Raw genomic sequence first — 23,444 nt, 5'->3', positions numbered from 1 at the left:
CGCCGCGTGCCGGCACGGGTCAAGGCTCTGGGGCTGCGGCACAGACCGAGGACCCTGCTCCCCACCCCCTCATGCTCCTCAGCCTAAAGCCTCCTTCCCTGCCTTGGTTCCCATTCTCACTGGTTTCTTACAACAGGACATTGAGCACTTTTTCCTGTGACTTCAACCTACTCTTTCTTTGCCCCTCGTTGACATTTTTTATGCTCAAATTTCTTCCATCTTAAAAAAAAGAAAAAGAAAGAAAAAGCCCCTCCCCTTGAGCACTGTCGCACTATCAAAATGTCAAACGCACATGCCTCTGACTCCACAACTCCATTCTAGGAACTCGTTCCATCGAAATTCCTGGACACAACTATATGTCAGGAACGCACAAGTAAGTATGTCCAGGTATGTTCGGTGTAGCACTCTGTGAGAAAGCGAAGATGTCTAAATAAAACCCACATATCCAGAGAATCTACCACGACACAACAGAAGACTATGCATCATCTGCTCCATGGATGAGGTCTCTGAACTACACAGGTAAAAACACAAGCTCTAGCAGACTCTATGGCAATAAACCAATTTTTGTAAAGTAAATACGTATCAGTTTGTATATGTGGTCTCAAACACGCAGAGGAATCTGAAAGGATATACCTCAAACTATTAATGGTGGTCATCTACAAGGCAATGCAATTACAGAAGTTATTCTCAGTCATATACTTTAATGTTTAAAACTTTTACAATGAGTACATACTGCTCTGATAACCAAAATAAAACAATGAAGATAAGAGGCGATCATAAGAAGGGAACACAACAACTTTATCAGCCTTCTCCACGGCATCAACTACGTTACAACACAGTCCAAAATCCTTAATACTCCTGCCACGGCTCTAGGGCGTGTACCCAGCCTCTAGCTTCCTGCCACTCAACTGGCTAAGGTCATCCATGACTCGCACGCTGCTAAACATAACATCAGTTTTACATTTTTGCCTTATTTGACATCTCAACAATCTTTGACACAGCTGACCATGACTTCTTCTGAAGACTCCCTTCTCTTAGAAGTTCTTCCGCCCCGCGGTGGGGTCTCCCTTCCCAGACTGGAGCTTAACTTCTGAAAATATTCAGGCCCCCACCTATGGCCTGCCCCTCTGTAATTTATCCATGGCACCTGTTAACAGCTTTCGATGAAAGGCTCCAAATGCATCGTTCTGTTTCAGGTGGTCTCTTCTGAATTCCAGATTCATACATCCCAACACTTATGAGACACCTCCACTTGGAAACCTCCCAGGCATCTCAGATTCACAGAATGTTCACAAAGGATCTATGTTTACACACACACACACACACACACACACACACACACACACACACACTTCTTTCTCCACGACTTCTTTCAATGCAGCTGGTCAAGCCAGAAACCTGGGTGTCATCCTGGACTCCCCCTCTCTTCTTCATCCTCACAGCCAAACACTCACCATCCTTTGGTGCTGAATGTATCTTGAGACTGTCTTCCTCTTTCCATCTTACAATGCCAAGCAGCCCTGATCTGGGCTAGAGCAGAAATTTCCTGACCAATCACTCACCAGCAACTTCCACTCCCTTCCAATCCTTTCTCCCTTCAGCAGCCTAAGTGACCTCTGAAAATGAAATTTGACCCAGTACTCTTCTGCATTAAACCTTTTGGAGACTTCCCATTAGGAAGCTACTTCCAAATTTATGACCACAAGCGTGTGTTACTTCTGTAATGGGGGAAAGTAAGAAGAATAATTCTTAAAGGAGTCTGGTTACAAAGAGACGTTAAGCGTCATGAGAGCAGGGGTTAGGTCTGTGTGGTCTGATGCTGAAGCTCAGGGCCCAGCCAGGGCTCTGTGCACAGCTGACTCTAGTAAATACAGACTGGCTGGCTGAACGACTGAATGAAAGAGACGCAGGAGAACCTAGGCTGGCCACAGAGTCGAGGAAGGCATGGTTCTGTTTGCTGTGCCTTGTTTTGTAAGATGCAATACGTACTCATATCACATATATTACATATTCGTACACATACAAATGCTGATGGAAAAGAGTGAAAGAAAAATACACAGGAGGGGTCACTGATGGAGAGAGGCATAGGCAGAGGGGTTAACCTTCATCAGGGAAGCAGAGTGAAGTGTTAACGTAAGTATATATGTGTATTACACATACACACAATTTTTTTGAGAGAAGTTGTTGAGGTACTGTGCCCGGAAGGTCTCTACTCCCTCTGTGATTTAAGAAGCGAGATGACCTACTAAGAATGAGGGGAAAGGGTGTGAAACAGGGACATGAGGAAAGCAGGGAGAGTTTGAAATCCTTTCCGGGACGGATACGAGTGTCCGCTGGCTCGCTGTTCAGGGCTCAGCTTCTGTTCTGTGGTTTTTCTCCCCAGCTCTGTAAACGCTCAAGAGTTTGAGTTTCTTTCTGGCCCCTTGTCCCTGAGGCAACAGGTCCTCAGAGTCAGTGTAAGGATCAAGTGTATCCTAATACCCTGGGGAACTCTGACAAAAGGATTCCCATGCCCCGCCCCATGGGGGTTCTGCATTAGTAACTGGGGGCGAGGGCGGCTCTGGGGGTACAACCCAGTCTGGGAAGCCCTGCCCTAAAGAACCTCACCTTGGTCTCGGGCCCACCGGGTCGCCGGCCTCACAGATGACATTTTCTCCTTAGTCACTCTACTGACCGCTGCTGAGCACGCTGGGGTGGTGATCAAACCAGCCAGTCAAAACCACAGTGACATGCTATGTCCACTCGGTCTTTCCATTGAACAAGAAACCGCAACGTGGAGGACAGAGAAAACACAGATGCGGCTTTTATCTACTCACACGCAGCCCCGACGGGAAGGACACACTTCCCGGCAGGGTGCTACCGAGGATGGCCATCCCTGCCAGAGGGTAAAAAGGAAACAAACCAGACCTCTTTCTCTATTATCTTCCCCGTTTCTCTGGCTCAACACTAACACTTTATCTCCCTGTCGAGAACGTGAATCCAAGTATGCTCTGCAGCTGAACTACTATCAGCTGAAAATAGCCCAAGGGAAAAAATTCAGAATTTTTAACCATTTAACGGTTTCTTGTTCATGAAACGTGGGTTGCAATTTTACTTGAGACTTTAAAGATACCAGAGACTGACTGACAAACCCGAGCAAAAGCTTCACTTCTGCAGTTCCTTCAGTTGGCCGCTGCAGCTCTGTTTTCTAATCTGGTGTTCAGTTACATGTGATTATCTCAACTGCTTGGAAAGAAAATCAATCTTCGGGTACAAAGAGATCTTAAGATCACCTACTTCAATACCGTGGACTTACAGGTGAGAAAATAATGGCAAGAGAGAATGCCCAGGATTAAGTATTAAATCTGGGAAGAGGACCCGAGCTTCCTAACTCCTGGTCCAGGAAACTTTCCACCGTACTGGACCCCAACTATTCCTAAGAGAAGAACTAAAGCCAATGAAAATGGAGATTCATGATTTACAAAGAAGTCCCGTTTCACAAGTGTGATCAAATGCCTCATAAACAACAAAGAAACACATGTCAAGTGAGGCTTTCATTTACAGGTGAAGTACTAGGGGGCGCCTGGGGGGCGCAGTCGGTTAAGTGTCTGCCTTCGGCTCAGGTCAGGATCCCAGGGTCCTGGGATCCAGCCCTTCATGGGCTTCCCACTCAGCGGGGAGTCTGCTTCTCCCTCTCCCGCTGTCCCCTCCCCCTGCTCATGCGCTCATGCGCTCTCTCTCCCTCTCTCTCCTCCCCCCTTGCTGTCCCCCTCAAATAAATAAATAAAATCTTTAAAAAATAAATAAATAAAGATGGAGTACTGACCACCTGCACTGAGTCCTGCTCCCTCCTCAAACACCACTGGGACATAAACTAATATAAAGCGTGTAGGAGAAGAGATAGTAACACAAGTTTGGAAGACGGAGGGCAAACAGACAAGTGGTGACCGGCTGAGCAGACTGGAGAAAGCTCAGTCCAAAACCAGGACTACCTAGAAGCAATGTCATTTAAATGATAAACCCTCAAGAAGCTGAGGGACTGGCAGTGCCAGGTTCCTCTGGAAGTGGGGGTGAAGGTGGGGCAGAGAACTCGCTGAAAGTCTAAGTAGAGAGACCCACAGATTCCCTCCCTCACTCCTTGAAGAAAGGAACTGCCTCCAACCCCCCAGGTCCCACCGAGGAGAAGACTGAGAATGTATTTCTTAAAAGATTCAATAAGGGATCTTTGGACTAGAGGATTCTAGGCACAGTTGAGGAGTGGGATTTCACACTGAAAAGAGATTACACAAATTACTGCTGAACGTTGAGACACCCCAACCTTGTCCTTGGCTTTCTCACTGGTCTTTTCTCTGGAGAACCTGGTCAGCTCAAAAAACAAACAAAAAACCTAAAAATACATCAGGATTTCCTAAACAGAACAAAAACAAACAGCCCAGCCTAGAATGAAGCTAAGCCCAATCTGTTATCAAAGAACTTCAAGTCATCTTTTTAGATAGCTAATCTAAAACAGAAGGGGATAACAAGACTTTTGGATATTAGGGAAAGCATCTAACAGAGAAACAGCAAAGCAACTTAGAGGAGAGAGAAAAATCACAGGAAGAAGAAATTTAAAAAAAAATCAAAACTCTAGCATCTTCAGTTATCTGAGAAAAGTACATTCATGAAATAAGGACAAGATACTATCAGAGAGAGAGAGAGAAATAAAAAATATTAACTCTTAGAAATTAAAATGATGGCAGATTGAATAGAAGGCCTGAAAGATACAATTCAGGAAATGTCCAAGAAAGTTGTACAAAAAGACAGAGATGGAAAACAAGAAAGATGGAAAATTTGGGGGCCAATTCAGGATAGCCAATATCCAGATAATAGAGTGTTCATCATCAGAGAAATGGAGGGGAAATGATTATAAAGAGAAGAAATTTCCCATAATTGAAAGGCATTTTTTTTTTCCAGAATCGAGGGATATCTTTCCCCCAAACTAAGGATACTATTTTCCCTTTAAAGAAAAGTGGGGAGAGGGAGGAGGATGGGGTTTCCATAGTGAAGAAGTTGAGTTTCCAGCATATTAAATGCAAACAGACCTACACCAAGGTACATCATCATGGAATTTCCAGAAAGAGTTTTCATACAAAGGGGTTTGTTTTTGTTTTTGTTTTAAAGATTTTATTTATTTATTCGACAGAGATAGAGACAGCCAGCGAGAGAGGGAACACAAGCAGGGGGAGTGGGAGAGGAAGAAGCAGGCTCATAGCAGAGGAGCCTGATGTGGGGCTCGATCCCATCACGCCAGGATCACGCCCTGAGTCGAAGGCAGATGCTTAACGACTGCGCCACCCAGGCGCCCCTCATACAAAGGGTTTTAAATCCAAATGGCAGGAACTTCTGAAAAGCAACACTGGAAGGCAGAGGCTTCAAAATTCTGAGAAGAGATGATTTCTACTCAAGAATTATAGTTAGTCAAGCCATCAGTTAAAAGCCAGGGAGACAAAAGGCATTGTCAGACCTGCAAGTCTCAAAAACTCCTCTCCTCTTACACCCTTTCTCCATAAGGAACTGGACACTGTGTGCCACCAGAATGAAGTAGTAAACCACGAAAGAAGAAGTCATTCAGTTCAAAGACCAGGGGCTCCAACAGAAGAGCGGCAAAAGGAGTTCTCAGGAGGGTGGCGAAGGGGAAGCCTTAGCTCTTTGGGGGCCAAGAAAGCAACCTAGGCAGACACAAGATCAGAAGGGTCTGAGAGGAATTTCCCCAAAAAGATGAATTTGGTACATTGTTGATGTGGTTGACTGAGAGGAGATTTACAAGTGGGGTAGAACCTGAGGTTGAATAAGTACATCAAAATCATAAGTACATCAAAAATGAAGAGATCTTAAAAAGTATGTGCTTTGTAGTCTTGAGAGGAAAAGTCATCAAACTATATTACAGGGCTCTTCTGTGGAAAGTATTAGTTATAATAAAGTAAACACTGCATATTGATTTTACCAAAATTACAACACAGTTACAACTGGGAGGATGGGGGTCGGGAAATTTGTGTGAGAGGGGAGAGGAGCAGGGGTGGATGAACCCGAGCTAAATACTCACTTTTTTATCAAGAGATAATCCCTAACACTAAAATACAGATGAGTAACAATGATTACATTTAATGAAAGATACAGAAGTAATTACTAAAATAATCAGCTGAAGTTGAAAATGCTTGCCTCTGGGGAACATAAAATGGAAGGGGGGGTGCTGCTCTTCATAACAAATCTTGTGTTAACTTCATTTTCTATTTATGTAAACATTATAAAATAATTATACAACCCTCTGACAAAAACAAAAAAAATTATTTTTCCCCTTTAAAAAAAAATGGAAGTGAGGACTCGTCAAACCTCTCAGGACATGACACATATAAACATTAAGAACCCCTATTCTGGAAACTATGCTGCGCCAGGCACCATGCTCGATGTGGAAGATACAACAGATAACACCACAGAAAAAGTTCCTTTTCAGGGAACTTATGTTCAAAACTAAACGCAAGATCTAATAAGACAGGAAAAGAATGTCTCTATTAGAAGCAGCACTATGTAGAGCTTGAACGACCCTGAGAAATTTCACAAGAGGGATGGGAAAGGACAGCAGGTTGTAGCAGAGTAAAGAGGAAATGGGTAGTGAAGAACTGTAGTACATTAGACAACATTTTAGAAATTCGACCTTAACAAGGGACCCAGAGACGGGGTGAGAGATGGAGAGGGGTACTAAGGTTTAGGAAGGTGTTTGGTTCTTTAATTTTTAATATAGGGGTACCTGAGCATTAATTCACTTATCCCTTCGGTCGTTCAAAAAACCCTTATTGAGCGCCAGGACGGTGTTCTGATGCAGCTTATGACCTACTGGGGGACAGAGGCAATAAACAAATACAGACTTAACTGCAGGTGGAGATAAATGCTTTGGAGTCAAATAAAGCACCTGAAGGGAGCCAAGAGTACCAGTGATCTGTGGGGTAGGTGAGTCAGGGAGGCCAGCCAGCTCCGCGGGGTGGCGTCTGCGGGCGACCTGAAGGAAGTGCAAGAGCACAAATCCTAGACGGAAAGGGGCTGGGAGGTGAGGGCAGCTGGAGAGGGGGAGGAGAGCAGCGTTCCAGGCAGGAGGGTGACACGTCAAGGGACAGTGAGGGGCCGGTGTGGCTGCAGCAGAGACGGGCAGAGCAAGAGACAGGCACAGGGAGGTGGCAGGGGCCTTACGGTACATGATGGCTAAGAGTCGGGACTTTATATTGTTTGAAGAAAAGCCACTGCAGGTGGTATAAAAGTATAAAGCAGAAGAATTCCCATGGCTGTTGTGTGAACTCAGACCACAACGTAAGGAGCAGAGGCAGGAAGAGGGCTGAGGAAGTGATTCCAAAGTCCCAGCAAGATGTGGTGGTGGTGGTGGTGGCAGCGGCCGTGGTGGTGGTGGTGGTGGTGGTGGTGGTGGTGGCCGGCGGCGGCAGCGGTGGCGGCCTGGGCTCGGACTTGGGTGTGGGGCAGGAGATGAGGAGTGCTTGGATTGGGGATAGATGCTAATGGGTCCAACATAAGGTGTGAAAGAAAGGCAGGCATCCAGGAAGGCTTCGGGTCTGGGGGCCTGAGCAACTGGGTGGAGTCGCCGCCGAGATGAGGAACAATGGAAGAAACGTAGGTTTAGAAAACAAATGAGAAGTTGGCTTTGCACATGCCATGTTTGCGATGTCTAGCAGACAACCAAGTGAGGCGGGAAAGCAGGCAGCTGAAAAGCCAGGGAGTGATAGGGACTGGGGATATGTATGTGGAAGTCATCACCAAACAGATAGTATTTAAGGCTCTGGAAATGAGTGTCACCTAAGTCGTGAGCCGAGATGGGAAGCAGAGAACAAAGCCACGGGCACTCCAAAGTTAGAGGCCAGGACTCAGAAGAGAAGGATGCAGCAGGGGAGACAGGAAACACAAGTGAGTTTGCAAGCAGAATCAAAACCGGGCAGGATCATAGAAACCAAGTAAAGAAAGAATTTCAGGAAGGAGGGAGTGGTCAGCTGTGCCCAGTGCTGCTAAGATAAGCAAGAGCTCCATGATAAAGGGCCAGGGCCTCCATGACTCATGATGAATGAACAATGCTCTGAGATAACATTCCCTACCCATAAATGCACTCAGACGACTTAGTAACTCTCTGGAATTGCAAGCCTCAGTTCGTCTAGAACACCAACGCTCTGTTTCCATGAATGCCTCATCACATGGCCAGCCCTCCCTCCTTCAGGATTCTCCCAGGAAGTGACCCAGGAGATAAAGGCAGCTCTCATGGGTAGGCTTAAAAGAAATGGGAGAGCAGACCAGTGCTCACAGCAGAGAATCAGATACGCTTGGGCAGGACAGCACTGTTCCACAGGTTTCTACACTTTTCTAACTCACAGCCTGGGCGAGGAAAATTAATGAAATCATTCCAGCCACTGAGAGTACAGAATATCTGATTCCTTCTGATTACTGTTTCTAACCCCCTTTTCTCTCCCTATTTGCTATGTTGTGGCACCAGACTTCTTTTCTTTTTTTAAATCAGGTTTACTGAGGTTTAACTTATATACAGTAAAAGTTTACCCCAAGTCTGGTGCATTTTGACTAATGTATACAGTCATGTAGCTTCCTCTCGCCCCTCCATAGTCAATTTCCTTCTCTCACTTCTGGTCCTTGGCAAGCAATGAGCCGATTTCTGTCTACAGTTCTGCCTTTCCAGAATGTCAAATACGTGGAATCAAATCATATGCAGCCTTTTTATATCTGGCTTCTTTCACTCAGCATAATGCTTCTGAGATTTATCCATGTTGTTGCCTGTATCAGTAATCTGTTCCTTTTTGCTACTCAACACTATTCCACTGTGTGGATATACTATAGTTTACCCATTTGCCCGTTGATGGACATTTGGGTTGTTTCTAGGGTTTAGTTATTATGAATAAAACTTCTATAAACTTTTGCTAGATGGTCTTTTGTGGACACAGGTTTTCATTTCTCAAGGCAACACCTAGGAATGAAATTGCTGGGTCACATAGCATCTAGTTTTCGTCGGCTAAGAACAGCTAAACATCTACCAAGCACTTACTTGGAATACTACGGTATTCTAAGCTCTTTATATGGCTCATGCTATTTCATTTTTAAAACAGCAAGTTCAATCAAGTTATGAATGACCCTGCCTTACTGATGAGGAAACTAAGGCACAAAGGGGTTAGGTGATGTGCCCAAGATCACACAGCGAGCAGACAAGAGGGCCAGGATTCTCAAACCCAGGAATCACATCGCAAAGTGCAAATCATCCACCATTTTGCTTTGCTGCCTCCCTCAAGTCAAATGCGTGATGGCTGAGAGATGCATTACCAAATTCTACCTGATGCTGTGAGTGTTTGGACCAAAAATGGCCATCACTGACTATTCCTTTCCCCTCTTTCAATTGTGACAATGAAGATGCTGGAAGTCTCTGGTGTCACTGCAATGACAACATGCCATTTTAAAGTCAGAACCTTATAGGACATTATGAAGACATGCTTTTAACTGTGTCACAGAACTTATAAATGTTAACTTATGAACGTTAGGTAGCAACCATAAGGAAAGCTAAAGTCAGCCCGCTTCTACCAGGATTGTGAAACTCTCTTCTGGAGACTTCGCCACTCTCATGACGTAAGAGGCCATGTTGGTTCGAAAATTATAAGGCCTCTGGAATCAGACAGACCCAGATTTAAATTTTGGCTCTGCTCCCTGCTGGATTGGTGCATATACACACGTCCTCACACGTACTCACACTGGTGTAAGTCCTAATATGCAGGGTGGTCATGACGATTTGATGGCACAACGTGGTTGAAACACCGACCACTGTGTCTTACATATTTAATAAGCCCTCCTCTCCCACAATGTACTGCTGAGCCTCTGAAATTGGTATGAGAGAGGCTGGTTACTCAGTAAAAAGTTTTATCAGTCTGTTCATTTTTCACCCAAATAGCAGCAAAGGAGAGACTGGACACAGGTGCTGCTTTAAAATTTCATATTTCATCTTAAAAATGGAGTCAGGCAAACTCTGCCTTATATTCCACAGTATAATCAAAATTATTTTAATATTAAAATGTTTTACTTTTACCTCCAGCTAAATGACTTCACTTTCTCCTGAAATTTCCAAGACTATTTAAGGAAGATTCCCCCAAGTATATGGGGGCCTCACTTACACACCACCACGCTGCCCTTCTCCTGATCATAAAGCAGGAAACTAAGTCTAAGACTTCGGAGTGAGTCCACACACTCCGGTCATTCTTCTCTCCTGCCTGCAACACCTTGACGTCATCTTCACATCTGCCCTACGGCTCTCAGCCCAGTTCACAGTCTTGGCTCCAAAAGCTTCAAATTCTCCACACCAGGTAACAGCTGCTTTCTGTGACCCCTCTGTGCAGCCTCCTGGCCATGCAGCTCAAGAGATTCCAGCTGCAACCTGCCTTCTGAGACAAATTTCTGGTACAGCCATATAAAAGTCAACACAAATACTGCAAACCTGGAAATATTTCTCAAATAAAAATAAGGTACTGACCAAGAATGAACATTAGGTCAACCTGGATGACAGAAGACTGATAGTTGTTTTTTCTTTTTAATTGAATTGAATTAACTCAATCAATATGAATTGAAAAGAATTTAGCATATGAATCCAGAGAAGCCAAAGGATTTAACTCAGCTCTGCTAACATAATGTGGCTTCTCAGAGTTACCTATGCAGTAGGATAAAGAAGATAATCAAGTCCTTAAAACATACTGCCATGAAATAGCATTATTTTCTTGATACAACTTTTTGTCTTTAGGTAAACCCACATGCTCCCCTCCACTTCCACCATACACACTTGTAAGGATGTGATTCAAAGGCACTGGATGTTGTAAGTACCTTGAGCAACCTGGGAGGTCACTGAAATTTTGTTTTCATTTACATCAAAAGCCCTCTGAAATTTTCCCCCTCAAAACCTCTGTTCTGGGGTGCCTGGGTGGCACAGCAGTTAAGCGTCTGCCTTCGGCTCAGGGCGTGATCCCGGCGTTATGGGATCGAGCCCCACATCAGGCTCCTCTGCTGGGAGCCTGCTTCTTCCTCTCCCACTCCCCCTGCTTGTGTTCCCTCTCTCGCTGGCTGTCTCTATCTCTGTCGAATAAATAAATAAAATCTTTAACAAAACAAAACAAAACAAAAAAACAAAAAAAAACCTCTGTTCTGGAAGATAGGGCTGGAAAGTCCCAGTGCATGAGATCTTGACCCACAATACAGTGGGGCCCTAGAAAGATAAATAACTTTTGCTTTCAGAAGCTATTTTTGGAAGCCAATATACAGAAACAAATGGATTATTTTTAGCAATCCATGTGGACTAATGGAAGAATAAAAAATCAGGAACTTCAGCTCAACAAACGATCCGGAACCCTACAACATGCCAGCAAGTTACAGAAAGGACAAGGAGGGTAAGGGTCCTGGGCTCCTGGAGCTGACAGTGCGAGGGGAGAGCTAGGAGTGCTGTTCAAACAGAGAGGAAGGTCATCTTACCCAGCCTGGATGGGTGAGGAGTCAGAAAAGGCCTCTTGGAGGCAGCAACATCACCTGAAGGATGAGGAAGCATCAATAAATACAACAGACAAATGTAAGGGGTGGCGTCAGGCAGGAGGGTCAGCCCTGAGCCCCAGACCTGCTCCTGCAACAACTGGGATCCGACCTTGAGCAAGCCATTTGCCCTGAAATTTTTAGTTTTCATTTTTTTCTCATCTGTGGTATGGGATGGTTAGATTATGTCATTTGCCCTAAACCGTTCCTGTGCTCAGGATTCCTAGGAGCCTTCTAAAAATACTAGCTCCCTCCTCCAGAAATGTGGTTTCAGGTGGTGGGACACCTGTGCTTCTTTCAACAGCTCTCCAGATGATGCTAGTCTGCAGCCAGGGCAGGAACCGCTGGATGAGAAGTCTCTCAGGTCTGTGGTTCTCAACCCCTAGTGCTCAGCAACACCCCCTGGGGAGCTTTTAAAAATCCCAAGGCAGGCTGCATTCACAACAATTAAACCAGAATCTCTGAGGATGGAACCCGGTGTCCCCATCTTTCAAAGTTCCCAGGCTGATTCCAAGGTGCGGCCAAGGTTGAGAACCACTGTTCTAGGCTCTCTTAATACTTCCATTTCCGATTACAACCACTGAAGGGTGGCAAGGAGGAGGGCCGAGAAGCTTTTAAGTTTCTCCCTCTCTTTTGTGTCCAATTAAAAGAAGAACTGCATGTCAAGCCAGGGATGGATTTTAAATGGGGTTGTAGCACACAGTAGGGGTGATTTTGGACACGTGCATAATTCATGCCGATGCATGACAGGTAGGAAGACGCCTATTCCAAAATGCTCTCTGTTCCAAATTTAAAATTCAATAGAATACATATAAAATGACTCCATGGTGTGTTCTCTGCAATACTTAGTTAGGATTTGATTTGCATGGCTGCCTATAATATGAACATTACATTCCCTACCCCCAAGGTTACTTAAATCCACTTATTAAGGCAATGGTGAGCTAAACAAACAGTAATTAGAAACACTCCAGACTACCTTTTAAATCTGTTGCTAAATTATATTTTTCCTGCACCAAAGCCCATACACACAGAATGTCCACAAGCATCACAAAACCAAAACCTCAGAAATATTGACATTAATAAGAGCATCAGTTCCTCTGGGTCTTCACGTTGGGTTCTGCAGGGAAGTAAGGCCTGCTTTGGAAAAGGGCCGTTCATTACTGTTCTTTCTCACATCTGGGTAAATAAAGCACTGCCCACATGTGGTTAGAAATCCCAGGAGAAAATGAATTCTCCGTGGGTCTGAAAATGAAGAACACCTCTGATAGACTGCCTCATTTCCTGAAATGAGTCAGAAATGAAAGTAATTCTTCAGCAAAGAACATCTGCACCGCGGCACAGCTTATAAAATAAAGCCAGATGATACCTGTGGCTTGGAGGCCGGGCCTGAGGAAGGAGGGAGGGCCTGGAGAACAGGACTGGGGCCTCGGCACCGCACTTCATCTCAGAGCTGCTGCTGCTGCCAGCTCAGAGGGTCTGCAAATCCAAGGCGCGCCGAGTCCCCTGGTCTCTGCTGTAAATCTTGATTAGCAGTAAGACTGCTTACATTCCATTAGGAAACTGGCCCCTCTCCAAAGGGTGGAAGCAGCCAGAGAGGATTCATGTGCCCTCGTGGCTACAGAAACAGCAATTCTTACAAGAAAAACTGTTTTACTTAACTAAAAATAGTCTCTGCCTGTTAATGATTCAGATAGACCTTTCTTCCTGAGGAGAAAGGACAGCTGCGCGATGTGACCTAACGTTGCCATGAGGAGGCCCTCCCTCCACAGTACGCGGGAAGGAGGTACTGGCATATGGTCAGGGGCTGGAGGGTAAGGAAGACGGAAACACCTTTCACAGCAACTAGCGAGGACCAGTCAACGGGAAGGTGAAAAACAAAGGCTGTCTTCACCAAAATCGAAGGCCAGTTGTTTTTATTAGGTGGCTCGTTACTGTTCCTTCCGTAATGCATGTTTAAAAGGAATCCCACTCCACTGTAAGGGAGGTGGAGGGGGTACCTGGAAACAACCTAAAGGCCCATGAATAGGTCACCAGTTACATCTAGAACATATACAACAGGATACGATGTAGTCATTTAAAAGGCCAATACAGACGGTGTGCAGATACGGAGATCTGTATTTTGTATGATACATCAAGACCGGAAAATAATGTACCTGGACTCTGCATAGCAAACATTTGTGTCAATGTATTTACAGACGTTGCCTGAGTGTGGAAGGAAGGGGCTAGGAGAGTGTTAATTTTTCTTTTACAGCCTTGAATACAGTTTGAATTATCTTTTCATGTACTTACTCTCCCTCTTTAACAATAGGCATTAACTAGGTGGAAGGCTATTTTTGGTTTCTTCTTTATACTAGTCTCTCTATATAAAACAAATGAAGGTTATTTTAAATAGATGCTATGTGCTCAATTGTGTCTCCTCAAAATTCACATGTTGAAGCCGTAACTCCCAGTATACAGAATGTGACCCTATGAACCTGAATGAGTGATGAGGTTAAAATGCAGCAGTTAGACTGGGCCCAAATCCAATCTGACTGGCGTCCTTCTGAGAGGAAAAATGGGCAGAGACACCACCCCCCCCCCCCGCCCCGGTCCCGCGCGCGCAGAGGGGTGCGCGCGCAGAGGGGTGCGCGCGCAGAGGGGTGCGCGCGCAGAGGGGTGCGCGCGCAGAGGGGTGCGCGCGCAGAGGGGTGCGCGCGCAGAGGGGTGCGCGCGCAGAGGGGTGCGCGCGCAGAGGGGTGCGCGCGCAGAGGGGTGCGCGCGCAGAGGGGTGCGCGCGCAGAGGGGTGCACACACATGAAGAACCACGTGAGGACACAATAAGAAAGTGGCAGGGGCAAGCCCAGGAGAGAAACCTCCGAAGAAATCAAATGTACGAACATCTCGACCTTGGACTTCAGCCTCCAGAACCGTGAGAACATACATTTCTGTTGTTTAGCCACCCAACCTATTTATCTATAAATAAACAGATGGATGCAGTTCTACTAACACAAGGCGGGGGAGGCACCTGTAAAAGTATTTGCTGGGTTAAAAAACCCACCACGTCTCCTATGATGCATCATTTGGTGGGCAAAGGAACTGGGGCTCACTGGGCTTCTGACTACATCAGAGTCACCCCCTTCAGTGACGTGGGCCAGGAGTAGAATGGGCTTCCGACCTCCTTAGTCAAGACTCAGTCTGCTCATGCCACTTACCTTTTGTGGTATTTTTAACAAGTCCCATAACTTGAAGGACTAGTGACCAAGATATTTTATTAGTGTCTTTTAAAAGGCCTGGCTGATGTTCAAAAGGCTTTCTTCCTGTGCTGATAACTAATGAAGAGGAAGGTGTCACAGTAAAATTATTAATTAAAAAAAAAAAAAACTTGGTGCCAGAGTTTTAAAGAAATCCAGAAAAACAATCCAAAAAAACGCCATGCCATATTTGTGGGCCAACCTAATTTTTTATATTTTAAAACATGTGGTCTCAGACCATATTGCAATATATTAAAAATATGGTTGTCCAACACTAAATTTTTTTAAAGATTTATTTATTTGGGGGGGAGGGGCAGAGGGAGAGGGAGAATCTCTAGCAGAATCCCCACTGAGCACGACGCCTTGATCTCATGACCCTGAGATCATGACCTGAACCAAAACCAAGAGTCAGATGCACAACCAACTGAGCCACCCAGGTGCCCCAGCCAATGCTAAAATCTCTTTATGGCATTTTATATACTTTTACAAATTAATTAATCCTTCCTTTAGAGTTTAGAAATCAAAGATACATTAAAGTCACAGACTTTAGAGTCTATAACCTAGAAGTGGGTCAAGACCCAAGAACATGAAAATACAATTAAAACTTGAAGATAAATATTTGGTGGAGTCATTAAGGCTGCATTCAGAGGAAGGTGGAATCAACCCTGAATGGTTAGGAAAACTTTCACCAAGGGCAAAAGCTCTAAACCAATCCGAAATTAGACACGTGAAAGTTAAGGAGGAGTGATTTATGTCCACATCTATCTTGCTACTGAAGTTTTAAAGGCAAGAGCTGTAGCTAAGATCCTAACAGAGTGCCAGGCAGATAACAGGCATTTGCCAGGGCTGAGGCAGGAGAAAGAGGTGGGAAAGTACACAGATGTTCACCCTCAGGTAGGCTTATAGTGCAGGTGCTTGTAAGGAGGCGTGGGGTAGAAGGTTAAAGAAGTCAGGATCGACCCACAGATGTGAAGTTTGGGCTTTCGCCCTATGCAGTAATGGACTCTTAGAAGGAGTTTCTGAAGGAGAATGGTATAAAGAACACAGACGGGACCACCAGTGACGCACAGAATGGAAAGAGGTGGTAGGGAAATGACAAGAATCAATCAAGCGGTGTCAGGGGTTAATCAGGTGATCTGTTGGGGAGTTTCAGCTTTCCAATGTGTAAAATGGGCATCATACTGCCTATCGTCATAGGACTGTTATGAATGCTAAATGGGACGTAACACATTAACAGTGAGCACTTAAGAAAACAAAATTGCCATTATCATAATTATTTTTCCACCCTGAAAGATACAGAAGAAAATGAGAGAACAAGGACGGGGTGTAGAGCCAGGGTATGTCACCTTAGGCTCTCCTCAAGTGCCTTAAACAGAGAGTTTTGGCCATCTTTTTTTTGGAAGTGGAATATGCTATATTTATTCCCTAGTTCTCCAGAATTTAATACATCGATCCAGTAGACCTAAGAGGAACAGATGTCTGAAACAGTCTTTAAAATCAAGACACTCCAAAATCAATTTTTAAGTTGTTTTTGTATAAAAGTAACTAACAGGCTAATGCCAATCAGCTTTAAAACACTAAATTAATGGACTCAGCTATAAATCCAGGAAAACCATTTTCATAATGAAAATGCCAATGCCTTTTTAATTAAGGATGGCATTGCCAACATAAAAGACTTAAGATAAACGAGGAATCGTCCCTTTCTCTCATAAATGAAAGAACCTGATAACTCTGAATTATTCTGAGATACTGATTACCAGAAATTGTTTAGAATCTAAGCTACAGGATTTTGCAACTGCATAATAATCACTTCATACTGGGGCTGATAGCCTCAGACCTAATTTGACGCCCTGACTTTTGAAGTTCCTTTTCCTAATTATTATCAGGGGGCCGATGGCCCTATATGTAGAGTCATTATGTAGATCTGAAGTATACTGAAAATAATGGCACTTTGTCTAACACAAAGCACTGCTATCTTTTTTGAAAATTTGACCATAGAAGATTTGCTCTATATAAAAAAAAGTATACGCACATTTATGTAAATATAGAGATGTGTGTTCGTGGTAAAGCTTTACCAACTAATCATTAGCTATCAGTCATCATAAAATAAATACAACAGAGATCTGTGCTAATATTCCTATTCTCAGCATTAATGATGTATTTAAAAACTGTTTACTCTTTGGCCCCAGATCAGGTTTCCACATTTCCTACATCACTGGAGGGTGTATGACTTCTTAACATTAATAAAAAACCCAAACCCAACAAAATTACCCAAAAGGACTAACAAAAAGGGAGCGAAATAAAACATAACTGGTTACTGCTGCCAGAGTCAACAGAGACTTTCCAATAAACAACAGGGCCAAGATGAAGACAGCAGTCAAACAAATTAGTAGGCTAAGAACGACACAGAATAGGGAAGGCAAACACACCATCATAACACGACGATGGTGGAGAGACATTAGCCAGCACGGACATGTATTCAACACTGAAAATCAACAGCATATCTTAGAAGGACATGCCAGAAAACAAAATCAGGAATTTACAAGAAAGAAGAAAAGAATTCCCACTAGGATGAGAACAAAGGCTAAGACAACATGGGGCAGGTTACGGAGTAACCACAAGATAAATTGAGAGAAATGGGTTTTAATCCCTCTTCTTTATCTCCCCAACTGGTTTCCTTCAGAGTGTTTCTTAACTTTCTAAACCTCAGCGTCTTCATCTGTAATCTGAACAGGGAAGACGATGTGATATCCCAAAGTCTCTTCCAGCTCTGATAATAGAACAGAAGTTTCAGTTTAGCTGATACACAGATACTGTTTCTTTCATAGGCTTCTCTTACTTCATAATGAGCTTCAAGTTTGCAAGCCTGGAATTTCACAGAAGGGAGCCAGACTCTGTCAGCATGCACACGGAGCACAGCTCTAAAGCAGGAGTCAAACCAAGGCCTCTGACAGGAATACAACCAGCTGGCCAATTCAGATGTTACCTGTAACATCAGGTCAACCTCAGCCATGGTCCCTTTGCCCCTGCCCAGTCACGTACACTCATTTCTCAACTACAACTCTTCACACAATCCTACAAGTTACATAGACACTTATTTAAAAAGCTTAGTAGAGCTCACAAGTCGTAACAGGCACTGGAAATGTTTGGTGGCAGCTTCTAACCTGGAGAAAGACACAGTGGCTAAACAATAACCAGAGCTCTAAAGTAACACCTCTCACTGCCCTATTGCAATGAGTACTTCACTAATTCCACTTTTCAGAATCTTCATAAAATAATCTGAATGCGAACAAATATTTATACCCACGACTATCTCACAATACTATTTCTAATAGCCAAAAAAAAAAAAAAATCTGCTACACGCTTGATCTACAATAATCAAGGGAAGATTATGTAAATTATACATCAAGTTAGGCTCTCTTCCTACATGTGCCCCGAGCCCCCGTGCTTACCCTCTGCGGTACCCCAACGGCCCATTTATGGCCACCTCCGTCACTGGACTAGGGGTCCGAGAGGCAAAAACCACATCTCGTTCACTACCTTAGCCATAAAGTCTACCTCTAGTGAGCATAAAATAAGTATTTGTCAGATGTTTGCTAGAAAATGCTCTCAAGTAAATTCTATATGGTGGAATATCATGCAGCTATTAAGTATGGTTCGTGAAGCACGTTTAAGTACAGAAGAGAATGCCAAGGATGAGAAAAGTTCTGGAAATGCACAGCAGCGATGGTTATATAACAGTGTGACCACACATAACGCCCCTGAACTGTACATTTAAAAATGGATAAAATGGCCAATTTTATGTTATGTATATTTTACCGCAATGAAGAAATAAAATCAATAGTAGGGAATACTTATGAGGCAAGAGAAGTGAAAAGGCAGGGTACCGCATGTCGAAACTCTATGAAATTACATCTGCATCTCCGAAAGGCTAGAACGCAGCACGCTAAGGCATTCATGTTCAGTTTATCTTAGGGTGGTCATGCTAGGGGTGATTTTTGTTTTACTTACCATATTCTGTATTTGTCCAAAATATCCACAATTGCCCATGTATAATGCACAGCATGAGAAAAAGATGCGGCCCAGGAAGCGTCAGGGAAAGGAAGGTCTGGTGACCAGATTTCATTTAGATGGGGATCGTTCACCTGGCTACACTCCTTGACGTACTTACATAACACACAGCATCTGACCTGTGCGTGCCTTCGCTGTGCAGACAATCCGAAGGCATGCCACTGGAGTTCAACTTTTATATTTATTATACTGAAATGTATTTTTCTACTTTTTCTTATTGCTATGTCAGAAAGCATGTGTTACAGACTGGCTGCTCTGTAAGCACACTGTGCCCAGGCTGAGAAGCAGCCACAGACGGTGTTGTGGACATGTAAATGTCAATCCGGAATGCATGTGCAGTTGTTCTGCCATGAAGGTTCTCAGGACCTGGCACGGGCCAGTCTGGAACGCCTCACAGAGAATGCAGCAGGCAGGCAGCCTCAGTAAACACGAGGTTCGTTGCATCTCACAGATGAGTTAGAAGCAAGGCCTTTGCAGTCACACGGACTCGGGACTGAAGGAACATATAACATAGCCCTCGGATTGCCATCTATGACTGTCATCTTCAGTGCTCCTGGTCTCAGTTTCCCCACAAATAAATGGAGATGATAATAGCTACCTCTCAGGCATTCAACAGAACGACGTTTGTAAATCAGCGATGCAGGAAAAGCCAGGGCCTGCTGTCAGGAGATGCTCAGTCGGTACCCCTCGTTTCCCTTCCTTTCCTTCTTTAGCGTGAGCGTTAATCCAGGAAAGCAACAGTGTAAATGACTTAATGTGTAAAATGACCACCTCTCCATAACTAATAAGGTTAACGTGGTAGGGATAAAGAAGATATTTTCAATAATCTTCTAATTCCCTCCACCAACTCAGAAGCCCTCATGATACAGTTCAACACAATTTTCCTGCTCTTTGCTCCTCAGTAGTTATAAATATGAATCACTATTCTCTGTGTACTTCATACACCTGAGACCGTGAAGCCACCTTTCAGTTTCTTCCTTAACACTCTAATTTTTCAATCTTCCATTCCTTTAAATGCATCTGTGACTCCCCTGAGCGCTCTGCAAGCTCGCCCCACATTCTGTTCTCTGGGGAGCCTCTGAATCCCTCTGAACAGGGCTGAGCATTGCGCAAGGCAGGAGGAGCCCGCTTCGCGAATCCCAGCGCCGGCTTTGAAAAATACAACGGCACGACCATCATGAAGGTTACCTGACTTTGGGCAACAGACGAAGGTGGGTGGGTACCCCTGAGACAGATCCAAGCGTGGCCAACAGTGCCCTCTACGTCTGCTCCAGTGACCTCTGTCCGCTGCTTTGCCTGTGGTTGCCAAAACCGTTCAGCAAGCTGACAGCATCTGGTACTGCCTCAGATTCCGCACTGCACCCAATCCCTCCCTTCAAAAGAGCAGCCCCTGTCTTTGCAAAAGATCTGCTCTCTTCCTTGATTAGCTCTTTTACTTGAGTGCCTCCTTAGGCAAAGGATAATGGAAATCTTCAGCTGGTTGGGGTTTTCGTGTGTGTGCAGGGCGAACCGTGAACTCCACTACCTTCAGGCTAGAAGTCATTCTTCCAATAAACACGTACTGAGCCCAGCATTTAGCCCATTCAAAAATAAGCTAGTCATGCCTCATGAAAGAAAAGAATATCAACAATTACACCACAGTGCAATATGTTCTAGAACAAAGGTATAGAGAGGGTATTATTAGAGCTGCACAGAGGGCGGGCTCTGCCTAGGCGGGATTCTAAGAGTTGGATAATTCACACATCTCTTTACCGGCCGGCGCTGAGGAATGAATGAGCTGACCTACAGCGTCTCTGGGGGGTTAACGCCACTGCAGTCTTTTAATGCGGTCTATTTAATACCATTGCCACCAAATTGCTTTGGTTACTGTATTTGCTTTCTTGTTCTCCTCACATATTCACCTCCTTACTTTATTCTCAGACTAAAACATATGGTGCTTCCATTCTCTCCCAGTCTTTCAACCCCATAATGCTTCCTGCCCTGGAGAGTTGCTTTGACTCTCAGGGAAAGAACGCTGTAATGGCTTAGTGGGAGCAAACAAAGAGACAGGAAGGAGCCTGCTCGGTGAAAGGAGCTAGAAAAGAGTGCGTGGAACCATTACCAGAAGCACCGCTGCGACCAGGCCCTCCGTGGCCCCCGCGGGTAAGCGCCCTGGAGACGCCAGGGGAATGGCCGTCAGCTGCCCGCGGGGACAGCTTATCTGCAAGTCATCTTCCATCCTCTGCCCCTCACCTCACCTATTTCTAGTGGTATGATATTTGTCAAGAGTGTTTTTAAACCTGTCAGAGGCCATGCAGCTCTCTGGGAAAATCTGGTGACATTCAAGGATCCTCTCCCCAGAAAAATTCTCAGAAGCACATAAACATAAAATAGTGTATACAACTTCCAGGGATTCACAAACTCCTGAATCTCAGGGATACTAGGAGGGGGCACACTGTTCAGTTTGAGTATTTTTGAGCTTCTACCCTTTGCCAAGCACCATGAAGACCCACCTCCAACTCACCTCGTCATCATTCTCCCACACACCCCGCCTAGAACACTTGCCCCCATGTTATCTGCCCGGGAAACACCTACTCAGCTGCTTAAGCATCACCCCATGAATGAAAACATTCCTGAACCCTTTGCCTTAATTCACCGCCCCCTCCAAGAGGGACTAACTGCACCCTTCCCTCTGCCCTACTGAATTCTGCAGGTACTTGTATCAGAGATCCTACAATAGTTACCACCTTCATGTGTTTTCATGCCTTTCCCCTCCTGCTAATTATAAGCAACCTGAGGGCATGGACTATAACTTAGTCATCTTTTATTTCCAGCTTCTAGTAAAGTCCTCATTCAGGAGAAAAACATTCCACTGAGGAAAACAGACACAAGAGCAAATACTTAAAACACAGTGTTCCCAATGCTCAATCTGATGTGTGAGTTTAAGCTAAATCCTAAAGGGGAAGCCACAGTGAATAAGACAAAGTGAGGACTGGACGTTATAGACAGGGGTGAGAGCAAGGCAGGCAGGAAACCGTGTGTAAGGGAATAAGGTAATTCAGGATTCATGGTGACTACAAAGGTAGGTAGAAGTCGTAATCGATGAGGAGAGAGAAGTAAAGCGAAATGAGCTTACGGAGGACACTGAATGAAGTGTAAGGGAGCTTGGATTTATTGCGGAAAGTGGGGGTAGTCACTGAAGGTTTCTACTTAAAAAGTAACAAATGATAGTTACAGAAAATGGAGAAAAGGCACAAACAAGAAAAATCTGTAACCCCACCATATTGAGACAACCACTATACTATTCTTTCATCTTCATATAGTATGTAAACATGTATATATGTGTATGTGGCTGTGGTTTTCATGTTTTGATTCCGCTAATATTTAATAAGCATTAACTAGGCACCAGACATTGTACTAAATGCACCATATGCTGTCACTACGCCATTTAAAACTCACAAAAATTCTTAAAGCTAGTTCCTATTGTAATGCCATTTTAAAGAGGAAGACATAGCGAAGGTCGGGGCAACGGCACAAGGCCACACAGCTAATACGTACCAGAGCTGCGATTCGACGCCAAGCTTTCTTCCCGCAAACGTGATAACCTCACACTACAGTTTTTCCCATGTATTCTCACGCATTTATTCTATAAGACAAGTGACTCACTTTATCCAGTTGTCTCAGAAAACCTCCCTTTGGGTTCTTGATTCCCACTGTGGTAAACTGAACAAACCTACGAAGCGTCAACACTTTCCTACTGTCGCCTCATACAGGGAGCACAGAAAACCCCTGGCCTTTATTTCAGTCTTTCTGAAGTCTTGGTAAAGTTTGCAGTTTTCTTCAGATTCATCTGGCAACAGTGTGAAGAAGGATGGGTTTGAGAGGACAAGACTGGAAGGCTGGAATACAAACACAGAGATACAGCCACAGTCCAGGTGAGAGACAGGAACGCCAAGGACCAGGGTAGTGGTATTTGTGACTGAAGGGAGGGAGTGGACTCAGAAACAAGACACAGTGTACCGGACTGGATGCAGAAAAGGCAGCAACAGGGCGGTGTGAGGAGAGAGAGGAGGGAGGGGAAATTGGATGGTGGATGCCATTCACTGAGAAAGAGAACACAGGAAGAGATGTGTTTTCCTCTGTGTGGGTGTTGGCCACAGGAGGATCAGGAGTTCAACCGTGAACATGAAATCACTGAGCACATTCTGAGTGCCTACTGTATGCCAGTGCCTGGCTGAGTGCTGGGGACTCAGCAGTCAAGCCGCTGAGCAGATCCCAGGACAGGTGGGGTGGGGGTAACAGGGTGGAGAAGGAAGGAAGCACAGAGCGGGGAGCACCTGGTGGGAATGTCCTGGTGGGGGGGGGGTGTCTAGAGTCCAAGAACAGGCCGGCACCTGTAAATGCCAAGTGTGAATGAGCAAGCCTTGAGAAAACACGGGCAAGAACGGAAGTGGACTGAGGTTGGTACTCTAAGTAACACCAGTGTTTTAAGCAGAGCAGAGGAAGCAGGAGACCAAGAAGGAATAGTCAAATGTAGAAGGAGGGCCAGGAGAGTCCAAAACCACAGAAGCCAAGAGGCGAGTGGAAGGAATAATT

The 23,444-nt window shown here is 44.7% G+C and overlaps 1 protein-coding gene across 3 annotated transcripts in view; it reads right to left on the bottom strand.

The window, feature by feature from the left end:
* Window positions 1-23,444, bottom strand: part of ANO6 (anoctamin 6) — a 186,685-nt gene that overhangs the window by 131,733 nt on the left and 31,508 nt on the right. The window contains exon 2 of one of the 3 annotated variants that reach the window (XM_045801226.2): window positions 11,515-11,568. The exons of 1 other annotated variant lie outside the window; for it this stretch is intronic. In XM_045801226.2, coding sequence (XP_045657182.2) covers window positions 11,515-11,568 — 54 coding nt within the window. Of the gene's footprint in view, window positions 1-2,607; window positions 2,666-11,514; window positions 11,569-23,444 lie in introns of those variants that run through there. One more of the 3 variants, XM_087855792.1, reaches the window with a different exon arrangement.

The sequence above is a fragment of the Ursus americanus genome, chromosome 25 (genome assembly GCF_024610735.1).
Source record: "Ursus americanus isolate L20-20 chromosome 25, mUrsAme1.1.p, whole genome shotgun sequence".
In the NCBI taxonomy this organism is placed as follows: Eukaryota; Metazoa; Chordata; class Mammalia; order Carnivora; family Ursidae; genus Ursus; species Ursus americanus.
Note: the sequence above shows the minus strand (reverse complement) of the source record. Positions and strands in the feature narration are given on the sequence as shown.